The 22,838-nt window shown below is 41.5% G+C and overlaps 1 protein-coding gene across 1 annotated transcript in view; it reads right to left on the minus strand.

Annotated features, from left to right (window-relative positions):
- Nucleotides 1–22,838, minus strand: part of LOC138666625 (uncharacterized) — a 119,158-nt gene that overhangs the window by 94,054 nt on the left and 2,266 nt on the right. Inside the window, 8 exon segments of the mRNA XM_069754821.1 lie at nt 483–1,570; nt 6,017–6,194; nt 6,378–6,490; nt 6,574–6,697; nt 6,781–6,960; nt 7,094–7,241; nt 8,862–8,914; nt 20,068–21,062. Coding sequence (XP_069610922.1) covers nt 483–1,570; nt 6,017–6,194; nt 6,378–6,490; nt 6,574–6,697; nt 6,781–6,960; nt 7,094–7,241; nt 8,862–8,914; nt 20,068–21,062 — 2,879 coding nt within the window.

Here is a 22,838-nt window from a genome sequence, read left to right on the forward strand (position 1 = left end):
AGTCATTAGTGATGAGCGAGTATACTTGTTGCTCGGGTGGTCTCCGAGTATTTTTGAGTGCTCGGATATTTTTGTTTTTGTCAACGCAGCTGCATGATTTACGGCTGCTAGCCAGCCTGAGTTCATGTGGGGGTTGCCTGGTTGCTAGGGAATCCACACATGTATTCAAGCTGTGTAGCAGACGTAAATAATGCAGCTGTGTCACCAAAAACTAAATCTCCGAGCACTCACAAATACTCGGAGACCACCCGAGCATGCTCGGGAAAACCCGATCAATGAGTATAAATCGTTCGTCACTAGTAGTCATAGTTGTCTTTTTTTCAATTTTGTCTGTACCCTTGCCTAAAAATGTTTTAAGCACCTTAAGGTGTCTCGTTCACATCACATTTTATCATTATTACATTGCATATCATGACTTTTCACAGTTGTGTAATTTTGTTTACCAAAATTTTTAAATAAAGAATTATTCAAAAAAATTATTAAAAATCTGTCTTTGTGTGATTATTCTGATGTTTAAGAAGACGAGATTTGTTTGTGAAACATTTTCCACATTCTAGGCACAAAAATGACTTTTCTCCTGTGTGAGATTTTTGGTGTGCAAACCGAGCTCCATTTTGGGCAAAACACTTTCCACATTCTGAACATGAATATGGTTTCTCCCCTGTGTGAATTCTTTGATGTGCAACTAAAACTGATTTAGAACTAAAACTTTTTCCACATTCTGAACACGAAAACGGTTTTTCTCCTGTGTGCGTTCTCTGATGTCCAACAAGCTTTGCTTTACTGCAAAAATATTTTTTACATTCTGAACAGGAGTATGGCTTCTCCCCTGTATGAACTCTCTTATGTACACACAAAGCAGAGCTATTCTTAAAACATTTCCCACATTCTGAACATAAGTATGGCTTCTCCCCTGTATGAACTCTCTTATGTAAGCACAAAGCAGAGTTATTCTTAAAACATTTCCCACATTCTGAACATGAGTAAGGCTTCTCCCCTGTATGAACTCTCTCATGTATAACTAAAGCATATTTATTCCTAAAACATTTCCCACATTCTGAACATGAGAAAGGCTTCTCTCCTGTATGAACTCTCTCATGTATAACTAAAGCATATTTATTCCTAAAACATTTCCCACATTCTGAACATGAGAAAGGCTTCTCTCCTGTATGAACTCTCTCATGTATAACTAAAGCATATTTATTCCTAAAACATTTCCCACATTCTGAACATGAGAAAGGCTTCTCTCCTGTATGAACTCTCTCATGTATAACTAAAGCAAAATTATCCTTACAACATTTCCCACATTCTGAACATGAAAACGTTTTCTTTCTTGTGCAAGTTCTTTTGTATTCACCATCTGTCCTGTTACTTTTGTTTTGCTTAACAGTTTGTAATGAATCAGACAAAGGGAGTTGCTGAAAAGGATCAAATAGTATATTTTTTCCGTGAAGGGCTGAAGGGAAATCTGGGATAATGGCTTGATCTTCATATGTATCAGGTGCGATATTATCATCAACTTTAAAATCTGAAAATTTCGGTTGTCCCTCTGAACTCCGGGTAAAGAGATCTGCCAAAAATAAAACAAAAGTTATCAATTGTTATAAACACTGCGTTAAAGGCTTGGCTATCTAACTTCAACAAACGTTTCCCCAAAGGCCCAGGTATGTGCAAAACCCCCCCCTGAGCTTTACTTATCACTTCAAGGTTCAGCACTCTGTATCTGCCTTGGTCTCTGTTGATCAGTCGCAGTGGTGACATCACGTCAACAGCGCTGCAGCTATTTTTTTTTTAGCTCAGTGGCTCCGCTACAGTTTTTCATCTAAGCCTTTCTATTAGAAAAGTGGACTCTTAGTGAAAAGTTAAAACATTAAGCTGTGGGGTTTTTTCTAATGCTTTTCCATTACTATAAATAATTTCAGCAAGAGAGACCAATATCTGTTTGTTTTCTACTAGGCTTGGGAGATGTTAAGACACCTATTGGAGGGGTTGGACTACTGGTAATTAGCTATACTGTGATGCCGAGTCACTTCTCACAATCTGTGAGGCAGGGATGTCAAGGAAATACTCCCATACAAGAAAAATAAATGAATAAATCTTTATTGAAAAATCTTACAAAATACATTACTATATAAAAAAAATTGTTAAAAAGATACACTGTAGAGATAAACAACTGGTAAGTATAAATAGATTGTGTGTATTTTAAGAAGTGTTAGACATCTAAGCAATTGATCTAAGAATTCAAGGAGAGAAGAACAGAAAGAACACTATTGTACGTACGGTATTTACTATGGGCCACCTGGACAGACTGAAGATATGGATATACTCGTTTTACATCAGATGTCTCAGTTGTCAAAAAAGTACGACAGTGATCACGGGAGATTTTAGAACTATCTAAGAGAGATTTTTAACTATCTAGATATTTGTTAGGAACCTCTCTCAGGCAAAATTACTGGGTCCAGAAAATTCTTATCTACTCTTGCTAACAACTTTATATTTAAAAAGGTATAAGAGAAAACAAGAGGATCTGCAATCTTGGACCTACAGAGGGAACGGTAAGTATTCAGACCCATATAAATTATTTCACTCTTTGTTTCATTGCAGCCATTTGGTAAATTCAAAAAAGTTCATTTTTTCACATTAATGTATACTCTGGACCCCATATTGACTGAAAAAAAAAACAAATGAAGAAATTTTTGCAAATTTAATAAAAAAGCAACAACTGAAATATCGAAAGGAACATTAGAGGAACTAATCTGGCAACTATAATGTGTATAGTTGTCTTCTGAAGTGTCTGTTTATTCTCCATTTGCTTTGACTACCAAATGTCTGGAACTCGCCCTTGCTCCTGTAGTGGAAGATTGACTAAATGCACTTGCACTTTATGGAAATTACTCACTTAATTTGATTACCGTATATACTCGAGTATAAGCCGACCCGAGTATAAGCCGACCCCCCTAATTTTGCCACAAAAAACTGGGAAAACTTATTGACTCGAGTATAAGCCTAGGGTGGAAATGCAGCATTTACCGGTGAATTTCAAAAATAAAAATAGATCATTATTTCCCCATAGCTGTGCCATATAGTGCTCTGCACCGTTCATATTGCCCCATAGATGCTGCACAGATGCCCCATATAGTGCTGTGTGCCGTTCATATTGCCCCATAGATGCTGCACAGATGCCCCATATAGTGCTGTGTGCCGTTCATACAGCCCCATAGATGCTGCACAGATGCCCCATATAGTGCTGTGTGCCGTTCATACTGCCCCATAGATGCTGCACAGATGCCCCATATAGTGCTGTGTGCCGTTCATACTGCCCCATAGATGCTGCACAGATGCCCCATATAGTGCTGTGTGCCGTTCATACTGCCCCATAGATGCTGCACAGATGCCCCATATAGTGCTGTGTGCCGTTCATATTGCCCCATAGATGCTGCACAGATGCCCCATATAGTGCTGTGTGCCGTTCATACTGCCCCATAGATGCTGCACATATATCTGTGCCATGGCCGCTGCTGCTGCAATAAAAAAAAAAACAAACCACATACTCACCTCTCTTGATTGCAGCTCCCAGCGTCCGGTCCCGGCGCCTCCATCTTCCCGGCGTCTCTGCTCTGACTGATCAGGCAGAGGGCGCCGCGCACACTATATGCGTCATCGCGCCCTCTGACTGAACAGTCAGAGCGCAGACCCCGGGAAGATGGAGGCGCCGGGAAGATGGAGCGGCGCCCGGCGGCTGGAACGTGGACAGGTAAATATAACATACTCACCTAGTCCCAGCGATCCTCGCGCTATCCCTGCCTTCCTCCCAGTCTTCTGTGCTGCAGCCTCTTCCTGTCAGCGGTCACCGGCACCGCTGATTAGAGAAATGAATAGGCGGCTCCACCCCTATGGGAGGTGGAGCCGCCTATTCATTTCTGTAATGAGCGGTCCCACGTGACCGCTGAAGAGGGGAAGAAGCTGCAGCACAGAAGACGGGGAGGAAGGTAGGGACAGCGCGAGGATCGCTGGGACTAGGTAAGTATACCTCAGCGCCCTCACCCCCTCACCTGCCGACCCCACCGCTACCGTGACTCGAGTATAAGCCGAGAGGGGCACTTTCAGCCCAAAAATTTGGGCTGAAAATCTCGGCTTATACTCGAGTATATACGGTAATTCTGGTTTCTTTCAAATAAATTTCTTTCCATTGAGCTGAACATTTTCTCTACACATGGATGCCAATTACAATATGGTCATATATTTATTTATTCTGTATACTATTCGTTAACCATCTCTGCTTATTTTTTTTATTTGAATTTATTTATACTGCATCACTAGGTGGAGTCACTATGTTATGAATGATCGAATTAATTTACCTGATGATGTGATTTTTCTATATACACTGCTCAAAAAAATAAAGGGAACACTAAAATCCCACATCCTAGACATCACTGAATGAAATATTCCAGTTGTAAATCTTTACATAGTGGAATGTGTTGACAACAATAAAACCTAAAAATGATCAACGTAAATCACAACTAATATCCCACGGAGGTCTGGAGTTGGAATGATGCTCAAAATCAAAGTGGAAAATGAAGTTACAGGCTAATCCAACTTCAGTGGAAATGCCTCAAGACAAATAAATGATGCTCAGTAGTGTGTGTGGCCTCCACATGCCTGTATGACCTCCCTACAATGCCTGGGCATGCTTCTGATGAGGCGGCGGATGGTCTCCTGAGGTATCTCCTCCCAGGCCGTGAGTAAAGCATCCGACAACTCCTGGACAGTCTGTGGTGCAACGTGACCTTGGTGGATGGTGCGAGACATGATGTCCCAGATGTGTTCAATCGGATTCAGGTCTGGGGAATGGGCGGGCCAGTCCATAGCTTGAATGTCTTCATCTTGCAGGAACTGCTGACACACTCCAGCCACATGAGGTCTGGCATTGTTCTGCATTAGGAGGAACCCAGGACCAACCACACCAGCATATGGTCTCACGAGGGATTTCAGGATCTCATCTCAGTACCTAATGGAAGTCAGGCTACCTCTAGCGAGCACATGGAGGGCTGTGCGGCCCTCCAAAGAAATGCCACCCCACACCATTACTGACCCACTGCCAAACCGGTCATGCTGAAGGATGTTGCAGGCAGCAGATCGATCTCCACGGCGTCTCCAGACTCTGTCACGTCTGTTACACGTGCTCAGTGTGAACCTGCTTTCATCAGTGAAGAGCACAGGGTGCCAGTGACGAATTTGTCAATCCTGGTGTTCTGTGGCAAATGCCAAGCATCCTACACGGTGTTGGACTGTGAGCACAACCCCCATCTGTGGACAGCGGGCACTCAGACCATCCTCATGGATTCTGTTTTTAAGCGTTTGTGCAGGCACATGCAGATTTTTGGCCTGCTGGAGGTCATTTTGCAGGGCTCCTCCTGTTCCTCCTTGCACGAAGGCTGAGGTAGCGGTCCTGCTGCCGGGTTGCTGCCCTCCTACGGCCCCCTCCATGTCTCTTGGTGTACTGGCCTGTCTCCTGGTAGCGCCTCCAGCCTCTGCACACTACGCTGACAGACACAGCAAACCATCTTGCCACAGCTCGCATTGATGTGTCATCCTGGATGAGCTGCACTATCTTAGCCACTTGTGTGGGTTGTAGAGTCCGTCTCATGCTACCATGAGTGTGAAAGCACAACCAACATTCAAAAGTGACCAAAACATCAGCCAGAAAGCATGGGTACTGAGATGTGGTCTGTATTCCCCACCTGCAAAACCACTCCTTTATTGAGTGTGTCTTGATAATTGCCAATAATTTCCACCTGTTGTCTATTCCATTTGCACAACAGCATGTGAAATTGATTGTCAAACAGTGTTGCTTCCTAAGTGGACAGTTTGATTTCACAGAAGTTTGATTTACTTGGAGTTATAGTCTGTTGATTAAGTGTTCCCTTTATTTTTTTGAGCAGTGTATATAGAAAGGGTCCAAAGAAATCAAAAGAGCCTTTATCTTAATAACAATAGACCAAGCAAAGGTATTTACCTGAATTCAAATGGCCATGGGTAAGTGTGGGTGGTCCGGTGATTCCCCCTTGCCCCGACGCGCGTTTCGCCCTTAGCTTCTGGGGGCGTGGATAGCCATATGTAGGAATCTCTTCCTTACAGAGCTGATCATCGCTCACATATGTCTCTGTAGTATCAATATGAGTCAGATCTTCACCCTGATACAAATATTGTAAAAGTCACAGACAGATGGAGAAGTCACATCTATGATCAGCTCTAATCCTGCCATCTCCACCGTTCTCATTACACAAGTATAACACATACAATACTGGTGGATAAAACAAGACTGAACACAAGATCTTCACTGCCGTCTACACATCATAGAGGAGATCTCATAATACCTTCTCTCCATCTACCTGATGATCCTGAGAAACATCGGGATTTTCTTGTTTACAGTCCTGTGGAAGAAGAGGACGGGGACATCTCTCTGGTGTTGTCCTCTCACTGGATAGATCTGGAGGAAACACATATAGGGACTGAATTCATTCTTTAAATGCAGATAATTATAGGCCGTGTGTATTTAGTCCTGTCTATTACCTGGTGATGTGAGGGGCTGGGGAACTTCCATCATGACATCCTTGTACAGATCTTTGTGTCCTTCTAAATACTCCCACTCCTCCATGGAGAAATAGACGGCGACATCCTGACACCTTATAGGAACCTGACACATACAATGATACCGTCATCCCCCCGATCCCTCCATAGCGTTACTGTATAATGTCCCAGCATTCCCAGCAGTGTTACCTCTCCAGTCAGCAGCTCAACCATCTTATAGGTGAGTTCTAGGATCTTCTGGTTATTGATGTCCTCAAGTATCAGGGGGTGAGGTGGAGGCCATGTGATTGGGCTCAGGGGTCTTCCCCATCCCTCAGACACAGGGTCCTGACAGCGCTCACTAGAGGTCTTCTTCACTACTGTGTAATCCTGGTTATGGAGAGACACATTAATAAATCTCACTACAGACATTTCCAGAGTCCTCACCTCTCCAGTTCTGTCCATCTGTTATTCATTCCCATAGATAAGAATGATGTAATGTGACGTCATCAGAATCTCTCACCTCTCCAGTAAGCCGGAAGAGGATCTCTAGGGTGAGGTGTAATATCCTCTCCGCCATCTTGTCCCTGTCCCTAGCCATCCTAGCTGGGTCAGTCATGAAAATTCTCTTATATAGAATATTTCCACTGAGAGGATCCGATTTGTAGGAACTTGAATGAGAAGAAGAGCCGATGTAACATCATAAAGATCCCATGAAATAATACAATCACTAGAGATAATAAAGGCGAAGAGCATGAGGAGATAGAGAACACAATACATTATTTTTTGTAAGAATTCCAAACCATGTGTCATCAAGTAAATGTAAAACTCTAGAAGTAGGAAGACAGTGCAGTTTCATCGAGAATGGATAGGATGTGAGAACAGGCAGTTGTTAAGGGGTAAACATCTCATAAAAACTACAGCTATTTTGCCACAGTATTACATCTTGAAAACCACAACTAAAACAGCTCATATCAATGCAATCTTAAAGGGAGTTTCCATAAAAGACATGCATTCTTTTACTCTATTCATTATGGAAATGGCGGCGAGAATTAATTGTCTAAACTGTCAGGCTTACAGACAATGATAGAAGCAACAGTGCGCGAATATGCAGAAATACAGAAAATGAAAGAAAAGCAAGGCTTCATCAAAAGTTATTTGACCTAAAAACTAACAGGCAGGTACCTTCTAAAAGAGGGAACTACCTTCATGTTTTACCCAGTGGCAGATCAGAGCGGTCACCATCCGCTCCTGCCAGCGATTCAGCTACTCCACGCCCACAGAGCGGCTCTTCCTTCTTTTGAGCTGCTCTGTCGACGCGGCGTGACTGCCGACATCATGCTGATTGACAGCTGGCTCTACAGTTACGCAGCGAGAAGCAGGTGGTCAATCAGCTGTATGTCAGCAGTCAAGACAGATCAACAAAGAAGAAGAGCCGCTGTGTGGACATTATGTCAGCGGACGCCGCAGCATCGCTGGCAGGAGCGGTCAGTGACCACAATGCGCCGGAAGAAATTATTACTGGGCACAACAGGCAGATAGGTAGCAGCTACACTGACTATTAGTTTGTAGGCCCATAGTAAAAATTCTAATATTCCTGTATAATTCAAGAAGGTTCTATGTGTCCCAGAATGCAACAATAAAAACTAACGACATTATGATTTTTAGTCTGTGATAACGACCCGTATTCAACCCCTTAGTGACCGGGCTAAATTTTTTAAAATCTGACCAGTGTCACTTTTATGTGGTAATAACCCTGGAACGCTTCAACAGATCTAATTGATTTTGAGATTGTTTTTTCGGGACACATTGTACTTTATGATAATCGTAAATTTACAAAACGTCAAAAAATTAACAAATTTCAAAGTTTGAATGATTATCCCTTTAATCCAGTTTTTTTTTTAGAAATTAAAGCAAAGTGGCACAACAGGAATGAAGAAATGTATTTTTGCAATCAAAATGTTGCTAACCTCTGAACAGGCCGCTGTAGCCTGGAAACTCTAAGGCCGTTATATGGCCATGAGCTGTCATCGCAAACATCAGGACCATAAGATCAAAATCTCAAAATGCCATTGGGGCATTATTGACGGCAGCATTTCAGGGGTTAATTTATAGTCGGTCCCAACACTGATTGTGGCTGATGCAGCAAGTTGCTGCTATATTGTATAGCTGCTGCTGATGATGCAGCTGCTGGATTCTCACCTGTATGGGGAGGCTAGTCTTATATCTCCGGTCAGTAAAAAGACGTATTGGCGGTCATTAAGGGATAATTGGAAATCTCCAGCACCTACCTCCACCTGCAGAACCGCACACCACATATATGGCTGTTCTGTGCGCACAGGACCTGTGATGAGGTCACAGGAGGGGAGGAGTCAGGGGTCACATGATCAGGGGCCTCAGTGTATGCAGGACTCTGCTGTGCTGGTTGTCATGGTGCTAGGTGAGGGGAAGTTTCTGTGTGGGGGGGAGGGATGTAGCAGAGCCATATGTGTGTATGAGATATACAGGGCAGAGCCGTGTGTGCAAGCTGTACAGAGCAGAGCCGTGTGTGTGGAGCTCCACCCAAGGGCCGTGGGGTACTCGGTACCGGGTCCTGCGGTTCACAGGGGAATGTCACGGTGGCTGACCCGGTCTGTGGCCCTGGGACATCCGTGTAAAAGGGGAAGGTCTTTAAGGGGAATGTTCGTGACGCCACCTGTGGTATTCGGTCAGGGTGACCGACGCTGCTTTAAGGGGTCCGCTGGGGTGATGTTATGGCAGCTAGATGGTATACCTTCCCACAGGTGAAGTGTTTCCCCAGGGCTCCCGGTGTGTAGATGGGGGATGGTGAGGCACAGAGAAGAACGAGGACACAAGGTTGCAGTCTCTTTACCTTTACTGAAGACTTCAGCAGCCACAGTCCAGGGCACCAGATCACAGGGCAGTCAGAGTCCGGCCGGTTTGGAAGCAAGTCCGGAGTTCCCTTGTCCAGGTGGAAATCAGTAGCCTTCCCTTGCGCTGTAGTGGTGTAGTCCCTTCCTGCCTATGGCTTCACATAAGGGCCTCACAGATGTGGTGTCTCTCTCTCTCTGTCCCCCGTAGTCAGATAGGACAAAACCCATATGACTGGTGGCTTGAGGCTGTTCATAGAGACTCTAGCACACCCCGGCCTCTGAGGGGTACTACCGTGCCTCCTGGGTGTAGGTGCGGACAGGTAACCTGAAATTAGCTGTCCTGCCGGTCTTTGGAGTAAAGCATAAAGGTCCTTACTTCCTTGGTATTCTGGCTACCGGGATTCTGCGCCTCAGAAGGAGGCAGCCTGTGCAGGGCTGGTCCCCTTCTGGTATCCTCTCCTTTGCTTTCCTTGCATGCTCACTGCAATACAGTTCTGCCTTCAACATCTCATTCTGCGAGCTGCAGCTATGAGGGCATGCACAGCTCCTCTAACCTTCTATCCTCCTAGTCTGGAACTCCCTACAGAACTCCTGACTGGAGCTCTGTCAGGAACTGACTCCTGTCTGGAACCAACTACCTTTCCCTACAGACTACCAGTTATATATATATATATATATATATATATATATATATATATAATATATAATTGCCTAGAATACTACTTCCTGCAATTTGTGCCAACTTCCGTGGCTTTGTCCGGAGCTAATGTCCGGAGCTAATGTCCGGAGCTAATGTCCGGAGATTAATTGCCTAGAATACTACTTCCTGTAATTTGTGCCAACTTCCGTGGCTTTGTCCGGAGCTAATGTCCGGAGCTAATGTCCGGAGCTAATGTTCGGAGATAATGTCCGGAGCTAATGTCCGGAGCTATGTCCAGAGCTAATGTCCGGAGATAAGTGACGTCGACAGTGTCCAGTGTCTGATTGGTTGCCGCCTGCTGCAAGCGACCAATCAGAAACGTGCCGTATTGTGACACACTCCGCCCGCCATTTTGGTGTGATTTTTTAATTTTTACCTCACAGCAAGTTTCTACTGCGTGGAGGCGGGCCCAGTGACGTTGCTCTTCAAGCTCCTGCCGAATTTCGTCAAAAAAATGATAATACCATTTACCAAAACTATATATATTTAGTTGTGAAGTGGTTCAGTGACATTTTCACACCAATTTTGAACTTTTGTTTGGTGTTTTCTCCATATACTGCCTATTATTCACTGACTGTTATACTGAGAGACTGCCGTTTATTAACCTCTTCTTTGCCACATTGGGTATATTGCTCTATTATTTGCCACATAAGGACATTGTCCATTATTGCCCAGCAATTTCTCTGCAATGTAAACTGCCTATTTATTAATATCTGCATTCCTGCAAAGAACTATTGCCTATTATTAACTGGCTATTTTCCTACTACCTGACACTGCCTCTTATTAACCTGTTGTTTGCCACCACCACGCTTAAAGCTGTTTAGCTTAGCCAACATGAGCTCTAATAGTAAGGATACTAATGACACAGAGCCCAAAGCTGCTGATGGCGCACGTAAGATTAGGTCTGATAGAACGTATACTAATAATGCAGAGCAAAAAGACGCCGATGCCGCACGTAAGCGCAAACAGCGTGCTAACAAGAGTACAGAGGATAGATGCAAGCGCGTGGACACTGTTAAGTATACTAATGACACAGAGTCCAAAGCTTATGATGGCGCACGTAAGATCAGGTCTGATATAAAGTATGGTAATGATGCAGAGCGAAAAGCCGCCGATGCCGGACGTAAGCGCAAACAGCGTGTTAACAAGAGTACAGAGGATAGATGCAAGTGCCTGGATACTGTTAAGTATACTAATGACACAGAGCCCAAAGCTGCTGATGGCGCACGTAAGATCAGGTCTGATATAAAGTATGGTAATGATGCAGAGCGAAAAGCCGTCGATGCCGCACGTAAGCGCAAACAGCGTGTTAACAAGAGTACAGAGGATAGATGCAAGCACCTGGATACTGTTAAGTATACTAATGACACAGAGTCCAAAGCTGCTGATGGCGCACGTAAGATCAGGTCTGATATAAAGTATGGTAATGATGCAGAGCGAAAAGCCGCCGATGCCGCACGTAAGCGCAAACAGCGTGCTAACAAGAGTACAGAGGAGAGATGCAAGCGCCTGGACACTGTTAAGTATACTAATGACACAGAGCCCAAAGCTGCTGATGGAGCACGTAACATCAGGTCTGATAATAAGTATACCAATGACACTGAGCGAAAAGCCGCCGATGCCGCACGTAAGCACAAACAGCGTGCTAACGAGACTACAGAGGACAGACATAAGCGCCTGGACACTGTTAATGCTGCTTGCAATAAACGCATTACTAATGAGTCTTTTGAGGACAAAACTAATCGATTAAGTAATAAAGCTGCTGCTGCACGCTCTCAGCGTTGCAAACATAATATTTCCACGTCCTCAGTCATAGATTCTGCCCACAATACAGCTTCTTTGTCTCCATTCATAGAATGTGTGCAGCTTGAAGCTCCTTTAACCGTTGGTAAATCTGCACGTAAGCGCAAACACTGTCCTACTTACACTCCAAATGATAAACGCCGTCGCCTGCACACTGTTAAGTCTACTTATAAGACATGCTTCACACCTGACTCTTCTAAGGCAACAAACAAACCATTACCAAATGCAGCTGGTGCACGCCGTGAATGGCGCAAAAAAAACGCTTGCACCTCCATATTAATAAACTCTGACCACGATACACCTTCCAACTCCTCAGTGATTGAATCTGTGGACAGTGAAGATCCTCTACCAGGTCCACGCTTTATATATGTTGGCTTACAGAAACATTCCAATGCTCCGTTATCACAACCTGTACCTCAACATCCTACAGGTTTTACTAATGATGACAGTACCATAGTAGAACACTCCTGTGGTCCTATGAACTATTTATGTGAACATTGTGAAGCATTACATTTTAATGCTGAGATACCAGCAGATAAAAATTTTACTCTGTGTTGTCACAAGAGTAAAGTGCATATACCTATACCCCAATATCCCGAGGTCTTTAAATGATTGCTGACAGGGGAGAGTGAGTTCAGTAAGAATCTCATGGAAAATATTCGTAGTATTAACAGCTCATTTGCTTTCGCCTCCATGGGTGCCAATATATCCCCTCCACCTGGACATGGCCCTTACTGTTTCCGTATACATGGACAAATATATCATCGTAATGGAACTCTACATCCCAGTGATGATCAAGTTCCAGCTTATGCCCAACTGTATATTTTGGATACCGCTACCGCGAATGAACAACGTTTAAACTGTGAACAAAATCAAAAATGTCATCCCACTTTGATGAGTATAATTGCTCTTCAGTTAGACAATGTGAATCCCTTTGTTGCTGCCTACAAAATGTTACGAGATGTGGAACATGAAGAACATCTTAAAGCTGAAGCTAATGGCACTCTCATGCCAAATATCATCATGGCCCTTAAACAAGATCGGAATCAAGACCCTCGCCGATATAATAATCCAACTGTCAATGAAGTTGCTGTCGTATTTGAAAATGACAATGGAGGGCCACCATTTAATCGTGATATTTTAATACATTTACAACCGGACCCCAAAAATCCTTTGGCGCCAAGAACACAACAGGTCAGCATTCTACACAGTAATTTAGATGCTTTACTCTATCCTTTATTTTTCCCTTACGGAGACCAGGGCTGGCATGATGGCCTCAAGCAACAAGGGCAAAGTCCACGCAGAGTTACACAACTGTAATATTACTGCTATGTGCTGTCTGTCCGTAATCAGTTTAATCCACTCCTGAATGGTGGCAAACTCACTCAGCAGTACTTAGTGGATGCTTATGTGAAAATCGAGGCAAATCGCCTAAATTATATCCGTCAACACCAAAAGGATTTGAAAGTAGAGGATTATTGTGTACTCCAGGAACATCTCCAGAAAAAATCCATTGAGAAGGGCATCCCCATTGGAAAAACGGTCATTTTACCATCTTCGTTTGAAGGCAGTCCCAGGAATATGCAGCAGCGGTACCAGGATGCCATGGCTATTGTGACTAAATATGGTCGTCCTGATCTATTCATCACCATGACCTGTAATCCGAAATGGAATGAGATTACTGAGAATTTGGAACCTTGGCAGCGTGTGGAACATAGACCTGATTTGGTGGCACGTGTTTTCAAAATAAAACTGGAAGCACTCTTAAAAGACATTAACAATGGATTATTTGGGAAAGTTTGCGCTATGGTTCATGTAATTGAATTTCAAAAACGTGGCCTTCCACACGCTCACATTTTGATTATTCTGGACAGCAACTCCAAATTAAGGACTGAGGAGGACATAAACAATACAGTGTGGGCTGAAATTCCCAATCCTACCCACTACCCTCAGCTCCATAAAATTGTTCTCCAACATATGATTCATGGTCCGTGTGGAGAACACAACCCAAATTCTCCCTGTATGGATCTGGGGAAGTGTACAAAAGGTTTCCCTAAAGATTTGCAACCAAGAACCATCATAGCTAAGGACGCCTATCCTACTTACCGCAGACACTTTGGCCCATCTTTTCAACACCATTCTAACATGATTGATAATTCGTGGGTGGTTCCATATAATCCGTTCCTGCTATTAAAATACAAGTGCCATATAAATGTCGAAGTTTGTGGTTCCATTCAGGCTGTGAAATATTTATTTAAATACGTCTACAAAGGACATGATAAAGCCAATCTTGAAATCTGCCAGACTAACATCCAACATGATGAAACACACCAATTCATGGATTCTAGATATGTCAGTGCACCAGAGGCAGCTTGGGGAATATTCTCATATCCAATGCATAAACAATCTCATAGCATCATTCGCCTTGCTGTACATCTACCGCATTCTCAGCCACTCTATTTTCATGAGGATGACTCTATTGGAAACATCAAACAAAAGCTCCATCAAAATTCTACACTTATGGCCTACTTCAAGCTTAATCAGAACGACCATCATGCTCATATTTATTTATACCGTGAAATTCCCAAAAACTATGTTTGGAAAGAAGGTTCTTGGGAAGTTAGAAAGCGAGCAGGTGGTTCTGTGATTGGACGAATGTATACTGTCAGTGTGAAAGACCAAGAACGCTACTATTTAAGATTGTTATTGTTACATGTCAAAGGTGCAACCAGTTTTGACAGCATAAAAACTGTACACGGAGTCACACATGAAACCTTCAAAGATGCGGCATTAGCTCTTGGCTTACTATTTGATGATAGTCTGTGGAGAAATACATTACTTGATGCCAGTATTCTCAACATGCCAGCAGAGCTACGTGACATGTTTGCCTACATTTGTATTTTTGGTCCTCCAGCTAAACCTCGGGACTTATGGGATGAATTTAAGGAACACTTTGTAGAAGACTACTGCCATGCATACCACTCCGACACTCTGGAGTGTGTCAATTGTGGAGGCTATGCTATGACAGATGTCCAACATGTTCTTAAAGCTCATGGCAAAACTTATATTGATTTTAATTTGCCACGTCCAGTCAAGAAACAACACCTCCTCCCACAGTATGATAAAGATTATGAGTTATCAGCAGCTGCTGAAATGAAAGCTACTCTAAATGAGGACCAACTTTTTGCTTTTGATGCTATCACTCAAGCTTTAGAAGACACTAATTCTACAGCAAAGTGTTTTTTCCTTGATGGTCCTGGTGGCAGCGGAAAAACGTACCTATATAATCTACTCCTACATCAGCTAAGAGGACAAGGAGACATTGTGTCACCTGCTGCCACTACTGGAATTGCCGCCAACTTGCTACAAGGTGGACGAACCATTCATTCTCTTTATGGGATTCCAATTCCTGTGAATGAAACATCTGTTTCCAGGATTAAGAATGATACCGATGCAGCAAAAGATTTGCACAGCACTAAACTTTTTATTATTGATGAGTGCACAATGCTATCCAAATATGCATTGCATGTCATTGATAGAGTTTTACGTGATGTCATGACAACAAATGTAGCTCACAAAGAAAAAACACCGTTTGGAGGTAAAGTGATTGTTTTTGGAGGCGACTTTAGACAATGTCTTCCTGTCATCCCTCATGTGACAAGAACTGATGTTGTAGAGAGCTGTATAAAATATTCACAACACTGGCAACATTTTACTCGCCTGCCACTTATTAACAACATGCGCTCCATTGATCCTCACTACAGCAGTTGGTTGCTTCAACTGGGAAATGGTGAACTATCTAATGAACATAACCTTGGAGATGATGTAATTGAAATTCCTCCAGACATGGTATGTACTGGCTCTTTAATAATTGAAATTTTTGGAGATAATCTTTGTATTGATGTGAATGACACCGAAAGTATAAATACAGCTGCATCTCATGCAACTTTATGTCCAAAAAATGAGGACGTTGAGAAAGTCAATTCCCAAGTCATGGATTTATTGATAGGTGACTATACTGAATATATCAGTGATGATTCCATCGATCCTGATGAAGCTGATGACCTCGATCAATACCCACTTGAGTTTTTGAATTCACTAACACCAACTGGTATGCCTTCACATCGGCTGAAACTTAAAATTGGCACCATTGTCATGTTATTACGTAATGTGAACACGAACAAAGGTCTCTGCAATGGTACGCGGCTCATTGTCACTGCCTTACATGCCAATATCATACTGGCTAAAGTAATTAGTGGGTCAGCAGCAGGAAATGTGGTATTCATTCCACGAATTGATTTGTGTCCATCAGAGACTGGATTACCTTTTAAATTAAGACGGAGACAATTTCCCATCAAGCCCGCATTTGCAATGACCATAAATAAATCTCAAGGCCAGACCCTCCATCGAGTTGGCATTTATCTACCAGAACCTGCTTTTGCCCATGGTCAATTGTATGTTGCTTTTTCCAGGGTGAAGCAATGTTGCAATGTGAGGGTTAAAGTGGTTAATACACCACTTCAAGGACAATTATTGGCTGATAGTACTAAAGTCTTCACACGTAATATTGTGTACAAAAATATTTTAGTTTAAACTTAATTTTCTTTTTTTTCATTATTCAGTTTTTCTAATAACATAGACAGCAATAGGCAAATTCTATGTGTAGAGATAAGGAAAAAATAAAAAATAAAAAAAAATTAGTGTAGCCATAGACATATAGATTTTAAGTACTTATGTAGGAAATACGTATATAACATACGTACTCATTAGCATATAGGGTTAATAACTCTATATCATATCTACATAAATTTAGAAATATGATATATCAATACATATTTTTATAGGTAAGTAGAACACACATTAAGTACAAGATGTAAGATGTGTATCATTCAAATGCCTGTATTTGGTGATAGGAACCTGTATTTGAAGCTCCAGCAGTATAGCTGCTGAGAGATTTCATTTTGTTTTTAAAATGGGTGAGGTTTTTGTGAACAGGTAAGAGACGGGTGGGATGGCTGTTCACACACATCTCTATCTTCAGGTGTGTTCTGTACATAGAAATAGATATATAGATAGGTACATTTTTAGATAGATAGGGAAAGAATAGAGATTTTGCTTTCACATCAACATTTTTCTGCTATTTGGAGAATTTATGGTGGAAAAAAGGCTATTTCTGCACTTCCTGCCTAAGGGCTGACCCACGCCACTCTTGCTGTAAGTTGCATGCAATGTATACGGAATTTGTACTTCACTTGTGGCAGGTGCGGCACATGTGGTTTCTGCTGTTTTCGCCACAAAATCTCCACTTACCAGTGTTTTTGTTGTGGCTGCATTTAATGTAATTGCCGAAGCCGCGTTTGCTGCATTTACTGTAAGTTAACTCCAAGCTTCATCTACGTTGCATGGCACTTGCTGAAAGTGTGTTGTAGGTCAGTTCTTTGGTGCCAAGTGTGGAAGTTGTATTGTTTTTAACATTACTTCTGCAAATATCAGAAACATGCAGATGTGAAAGAGGTCTGAGTATTAAGAAATAGGAATCAGTTAGTTAGGACCCATCAGTTCAAAGGCTACCGTGATGTGGTTGATGGGCATGCTTATATTAGCCCATCGGTGTACTATGAACGTTGATTTCTTAAATTTTACACTTCTGTAAAAATAAACACAAAAAATTTGGGTACACAAAAAGGCTTTTATTTCTGTTGTACCTATTAGAATTATTTAAAATGAAGGCTTAGCTAAGCCCAAGAGATGATTAAAAACATTTCATACCAACCCATCAGATGTAAAATTACTGTGAAAATACCTGATGGGCACACAAGTATGCGCCAGTATGGGTACTAAGAGCCTTTCCACATAATAATGAAATATTTTAAAATGTCATAGAACATACCAATATACATAGTTATTGATACATATTATTTATTATTTACATTATGGTTCTTAAGCAAAGAACCGTTGTTGTGGCATTTGCCACAACACGCAAAGTTGTCGTCTGATGTCTTTCATCCCTCCCCTCATAAGCATGTTCATGGATCCTGTGTAACTGTACCTTAAATAACAAGAATTGTCAAGAGCTGGTGAGTGCAGCCATTTTTTGTTCTTTCTTACTATTATTTATTAATTGTATTATTCTTACATTTGAATAAATAAAGTATATATGGATTCTAGACTCCCGATTCTTTAGAATCGGGCTGCCATCTAGTCTAATATATAATTGCCTAGAATACTACTTCCTGCAATTTGTGCCAACTTCCGTGGCTTTGTCCGGAGCTAATGTCCGGAGCTAATGTCCGGAGATTAATTGCCTAGAATACTACTTCCTGCAATTTGTGCCAACTTCCGTGGCTTTGTCCGGAGCTAATGTCCGGAGCTAATGTCCGGAGCTAATGTCCGGAGATAAGTGACGTCAACAGTGTCCAGTGTCTGATTGGTTGCCGCCTGCTGCGAGCGACCAATCAGAAACGTGCCGTACTGTGACACACTCCGCCCGCCATTTTGGTGTGATTTTTGAATTTTTACCTCACAGCAAGTTTCTACTGCGTGGAGGCGGGCCCAGTGACGTTGCTCTTCAAGCTCCTGCCGAATTTCGTCAAAAAAATGATAATACCATTTACCAAAACTATATATATTTAGTTGTGAAGTGGTTCAGTGACATTTTCACACCAATTTTGAACTTTTGTTTGGTGTTTTCTCCATATACTGCCTATTATTTTTGTTCTTTCTTACTATTATTTATTAATTGTATTATTCTTACATTTGAATAAATAAAGTATATATGGATTCTAGACTCCCGATTCTTTAGAATCGGGCTGCCATCTAGTATATATATAAATATGTAGTGACCTAATAAATAGGAGCAGAAGCTCCCCCTGGTGGTCCGGAGTGTGAAATGTGTTGCATGTTTGTGATACCTGGATGCAGTTATCCTTCTTTGCCTCCAAACATAGCATGTCTCTCCCCGAGAGGAAAGTAATACCACTGCGATGACCAGGACCCTGGGGCTCCGCATGTGTACGAGATGTATGGAGCGGAGCCGTGTGTGTACGAGGTGTCCAGAGTGGAGCCGTGGGTGTACGGAGCCGTGTGTGTACGAGGTGTGTAGAGGGGAGCCATGGTGTACGCAGCTGAGCCGAGAGTGTACGATTTGTAAGGAGTGGAGTTGTCCGTGCGCGGAGCAGAGCCATGAGTGGACGATGCGTAAGGAGGAGCCATGTGTGTACGAGGTGTATGGAGCAGAGCCGCGAGTGGACGATGCGTAAGGAGCAGAGCCATGTGAGTACGAGGTGTACGGAGCGGAGCCGCATGATTATGAATATGAAAATATGATAGTGAGGAACTCACTAGCTGGGAATCCTTCAAGCACCCTCAATTTCTTAAAGTCTGGGAGAGATGGAAATCTAGCCTAACGAATTAAGGAAGTTCTTAACCCATCTTTCGATGTCAGATTCTAGGTTCTCTGTTCTCTTCTCTCAGCTGATATTATATGCACTATTGAAGGCTTACACTGATCTCATTTGATACTACTTTTCTGTTCTGATACAGCCTAATATATCCTGAATATGGTTAGGTCCCTTTTTCTAGGTATTCTGTTTTTTTTTTTCTTTTAGTAGTCATTAGTGATGAGCGAGTATACTTGTTGCTCGGGTTTTCCCGAGCACGCTCGGGTGGTCTCCGAGTATTTTTGAGTGCTCGGATATTTTGTTTTTGTCAACGCAGCTGCATGATTTACGGCTGCTAGCCAGCCTGAGTACATGTGGGGGTTGCCTGGTTGCTAGGGAATCCCCGCATGTATTCAAGCTGTGTAGCAGCTATAAATAATGCAGCTGTGTCACCAAAAACTAAATCTCCGAGCACTCACAAATACTCGGAGACCACCCGAGCATGCTCGGGAAAACCCGATCAACGAGTATAAATCGTTCGTCACTAGTAGTCATAGTTGTTTTTTTTTTAATTTTGTCTGTACCCTTGCCTAAAAATGTTTTAAGCACCTTAAGGTGTCTCGTTCACATCACATTTTATCATTATTACATTGCATATCATGACTTTTCACAGTTGTATAATTTTATTTACCAAAATTTTTAAATAAAGAATTATTCAAAACAATTATTTAAAAATCTATGTCCTTGTGTGGTTATTCTGATGTTTAAGAAGACGACATTTGTTTGTGAAACATTTTCCGCATTCTAGGCACGAAAATGACATTTCTCCTGTGTGAGATTTTTGGTGTGCAAACCGAGCTCCATTTTGGGCAAAACACTTTCCACATTCTGAACATGAATATGGTTTCTCCCCTGTGTGAATTCTTTGATGTGCAACTAAAACTGATTTAGAACTAAAACATTTCCCACATTCTGAACACGAAAATGGTTTTTCTCCTGTGTGCGTTCTCTGATGTCCAACAAGCTTTGCTTTACTGCAAAAATATTTTTTACATTCTGAACAGGAGTATGGCTTCTCCCCTGTATGAACTCTCTTATGTACACACAAAGCAGAGTTATTCTTAAAACATTTCCCACATTCTGAACATAAGTAAGGCTTCTCCCCTGTATGAACTCTCTTATGTAAACACAAAGCAGAGTTATTCTTAAAACATTTCCCACATTCTGAACATGGGTAAGGCTTCTCCCCTGTATGAACTCTCTCATGTATAACTAAAGCATATTTATTCCTAAAACATTTCCCACATTCTGAACATGAGAAAGGTTTCTCTCCTGTATGAACTCTCTCATGTATAACTAAAGCATATTTACTCCTAAAACATTTCCCACATTCTGAACATGAGAAAGGCTTCTCTCCTGTATGAACTCTCTCATGTATAACTAAAGCAAAATTATCCTTACAACATTTCCCACATTCTGAACATGAAAATGTTTTCTTTCTTGTGGGAGTTCTTTTGTATTCACCATCTGTCCTGTTACTTTTGTTTTGCTTAACAGTTTGTAATGAATCAGACAAAGGGAGTTGCTGAAAAGGATCAAATAGTATATTTTTTCCGTGAAGGGCTGAAGGGAAATCTGGGATAATGGCTTGATCTTCATATGTATCAGGTGCGATATTATCATCAACTTTAAAATCTGAAAATTTCAGTTGTCCCTCTGAACTCCGGGTAAAGAGATCTGCCAAAAATAAAACAAAAGTTATCAATTGTTATAAACACTGCGTTAAAGGCTTGGCTATCTAACTTCAACAAACGTTTCCCCAAAGGCCCAGGTATGTGCAAAAAAAAACCCCTGAGCTTTACTTATCACTTCAAGGTTCAGCACTCTGTATCTGCCTTGGTCTCTGTTGATCAGTCGCAGTGGTGACATCACGTCAACAGCGCTGTAGCTATTTTTTTAGCTCAGTGGCTCCGCTACAGTTTTTCATCTAAGCCTTTCTATTAGAAAAGTGGACTCTTAGTGAAAAATTAAAACATTAAGCTGTGGGGTTTTTTCTAATGCTTTTCCATTACTATAAATAATTTCAGCAAGAGAGACCAATATCTGTTTGCTTTCCACTAGGCTTGGGAGATGTTAAGACACCTATTGGAGGGGTTGGACTACTGGTAATTAGCTATACTGTGATGCCGAGTCACTTCTCACAATCTGTGAGGCAGGGATGTCAAAGAAATACTCCCATACAAGAAAAATAAATGAATAAATCTTTATTGAAAAATCTTACAAAATACATTAGTATATAAAAAAAAATTGTTAAAAAGATACAATGTAGAGATAAACAACTGGTAAGCATAAATAGATTGCGTGTATTTTAAGAAGTGTTAGACATCTAAGCAATTGATCTAAGAATTCAAGGAGAGAAGAACAGAAAGAACACTATTGTACGTACGGTATTTACTATGGGCCACCTGGACAGACTGAAGATATGGATATACTCGTTTTACATCAGATGTCTCTGTTGTCAAAAAAGTACGACAGTGATCACGGGAGATTTTATAACTATCTAAGAGAGATTTTTAACTATCTAGATATTTGTTAGGAACCTCTCTCAGGCAAAATTACTGGGTCCAGAAAATTCTTATCTACTCTTGCTAACAACTTTATATTTAAAAAGGTATAAGAGAAAACAAGAGGATCTGCAATCTTGAACCTACAGAGGGTAAGGAAAGTATTCAGACCCATATAAATTATTTGACTCTTTGTTTCATTGCAGCCATTTGGTAAATTCATTTTTTTCACATTAATGTACACTCTGGACCCCATCTTGACTGAAAAAAAAACAAATGAAGAAATTTTTGCAAATTTAATAAAAAAGCAAAAACTGAAATATCGAAAGGAACATTAGAGGAACTAATCTGGCAACTATAATGTGTATAGTTGTCTTCTGAAGTGTCTGTTTATTCTCCATTTGCTTTGACTACCAAATGTCTGGAACTCGCCCTTGCTCCTATAGTGGAAGACTGACTAAATGCACTTGCACTTTATGAAAATTACTCACTTTATTTGATTAATTCTGGTTTCTTTCAAATAAATTTCTTTCCATTGAGCTGAACATTTTCTCTACACATGGATGTCAATTACAATATGGTCGTATATTTATTTATTCTGCATACTATTGGTTAACCATCTCTGCTTATTTTTTTATTTGAATTTATTTATACTGCGTCACTAGGTGGAGTCACTATTTTATGAATGATCGGATTAATTTACCTGATGATGTGATTTTTCTATATACACTGCTCAAAAAATAAAGGGAACACTAAAATCCCACATCCTAGACATCACTGAATGAAATATTCCAGTTGTAAATCTTTATTCATTACATAGTGTAAAGTGTTGACAGCAATAAAACCTAAAAATGATCAATGTAAATTACAACTAATATCCCACGGAGGTCTGGAGTTGGAATGATGCTCAAAATCAAAGTGGACTGTGAGCAGAACCCCCATCTGTGGA

This window comes from Ranitomeya imitator, chromosome 2 (genome assembly GCF_032444005.1).
Source record: "Ranitomeya imitator isolate aRanImi1 chromosome 2, aRanImi1.pri, whole genome shotgun sequence".
NCBI classification, from domain to species: Eukaryota; Metazoa; Chordata; class Amphibia; order Anura; family Dendrobatidae; genus Ranitomeya; species Ranitomeya imitator.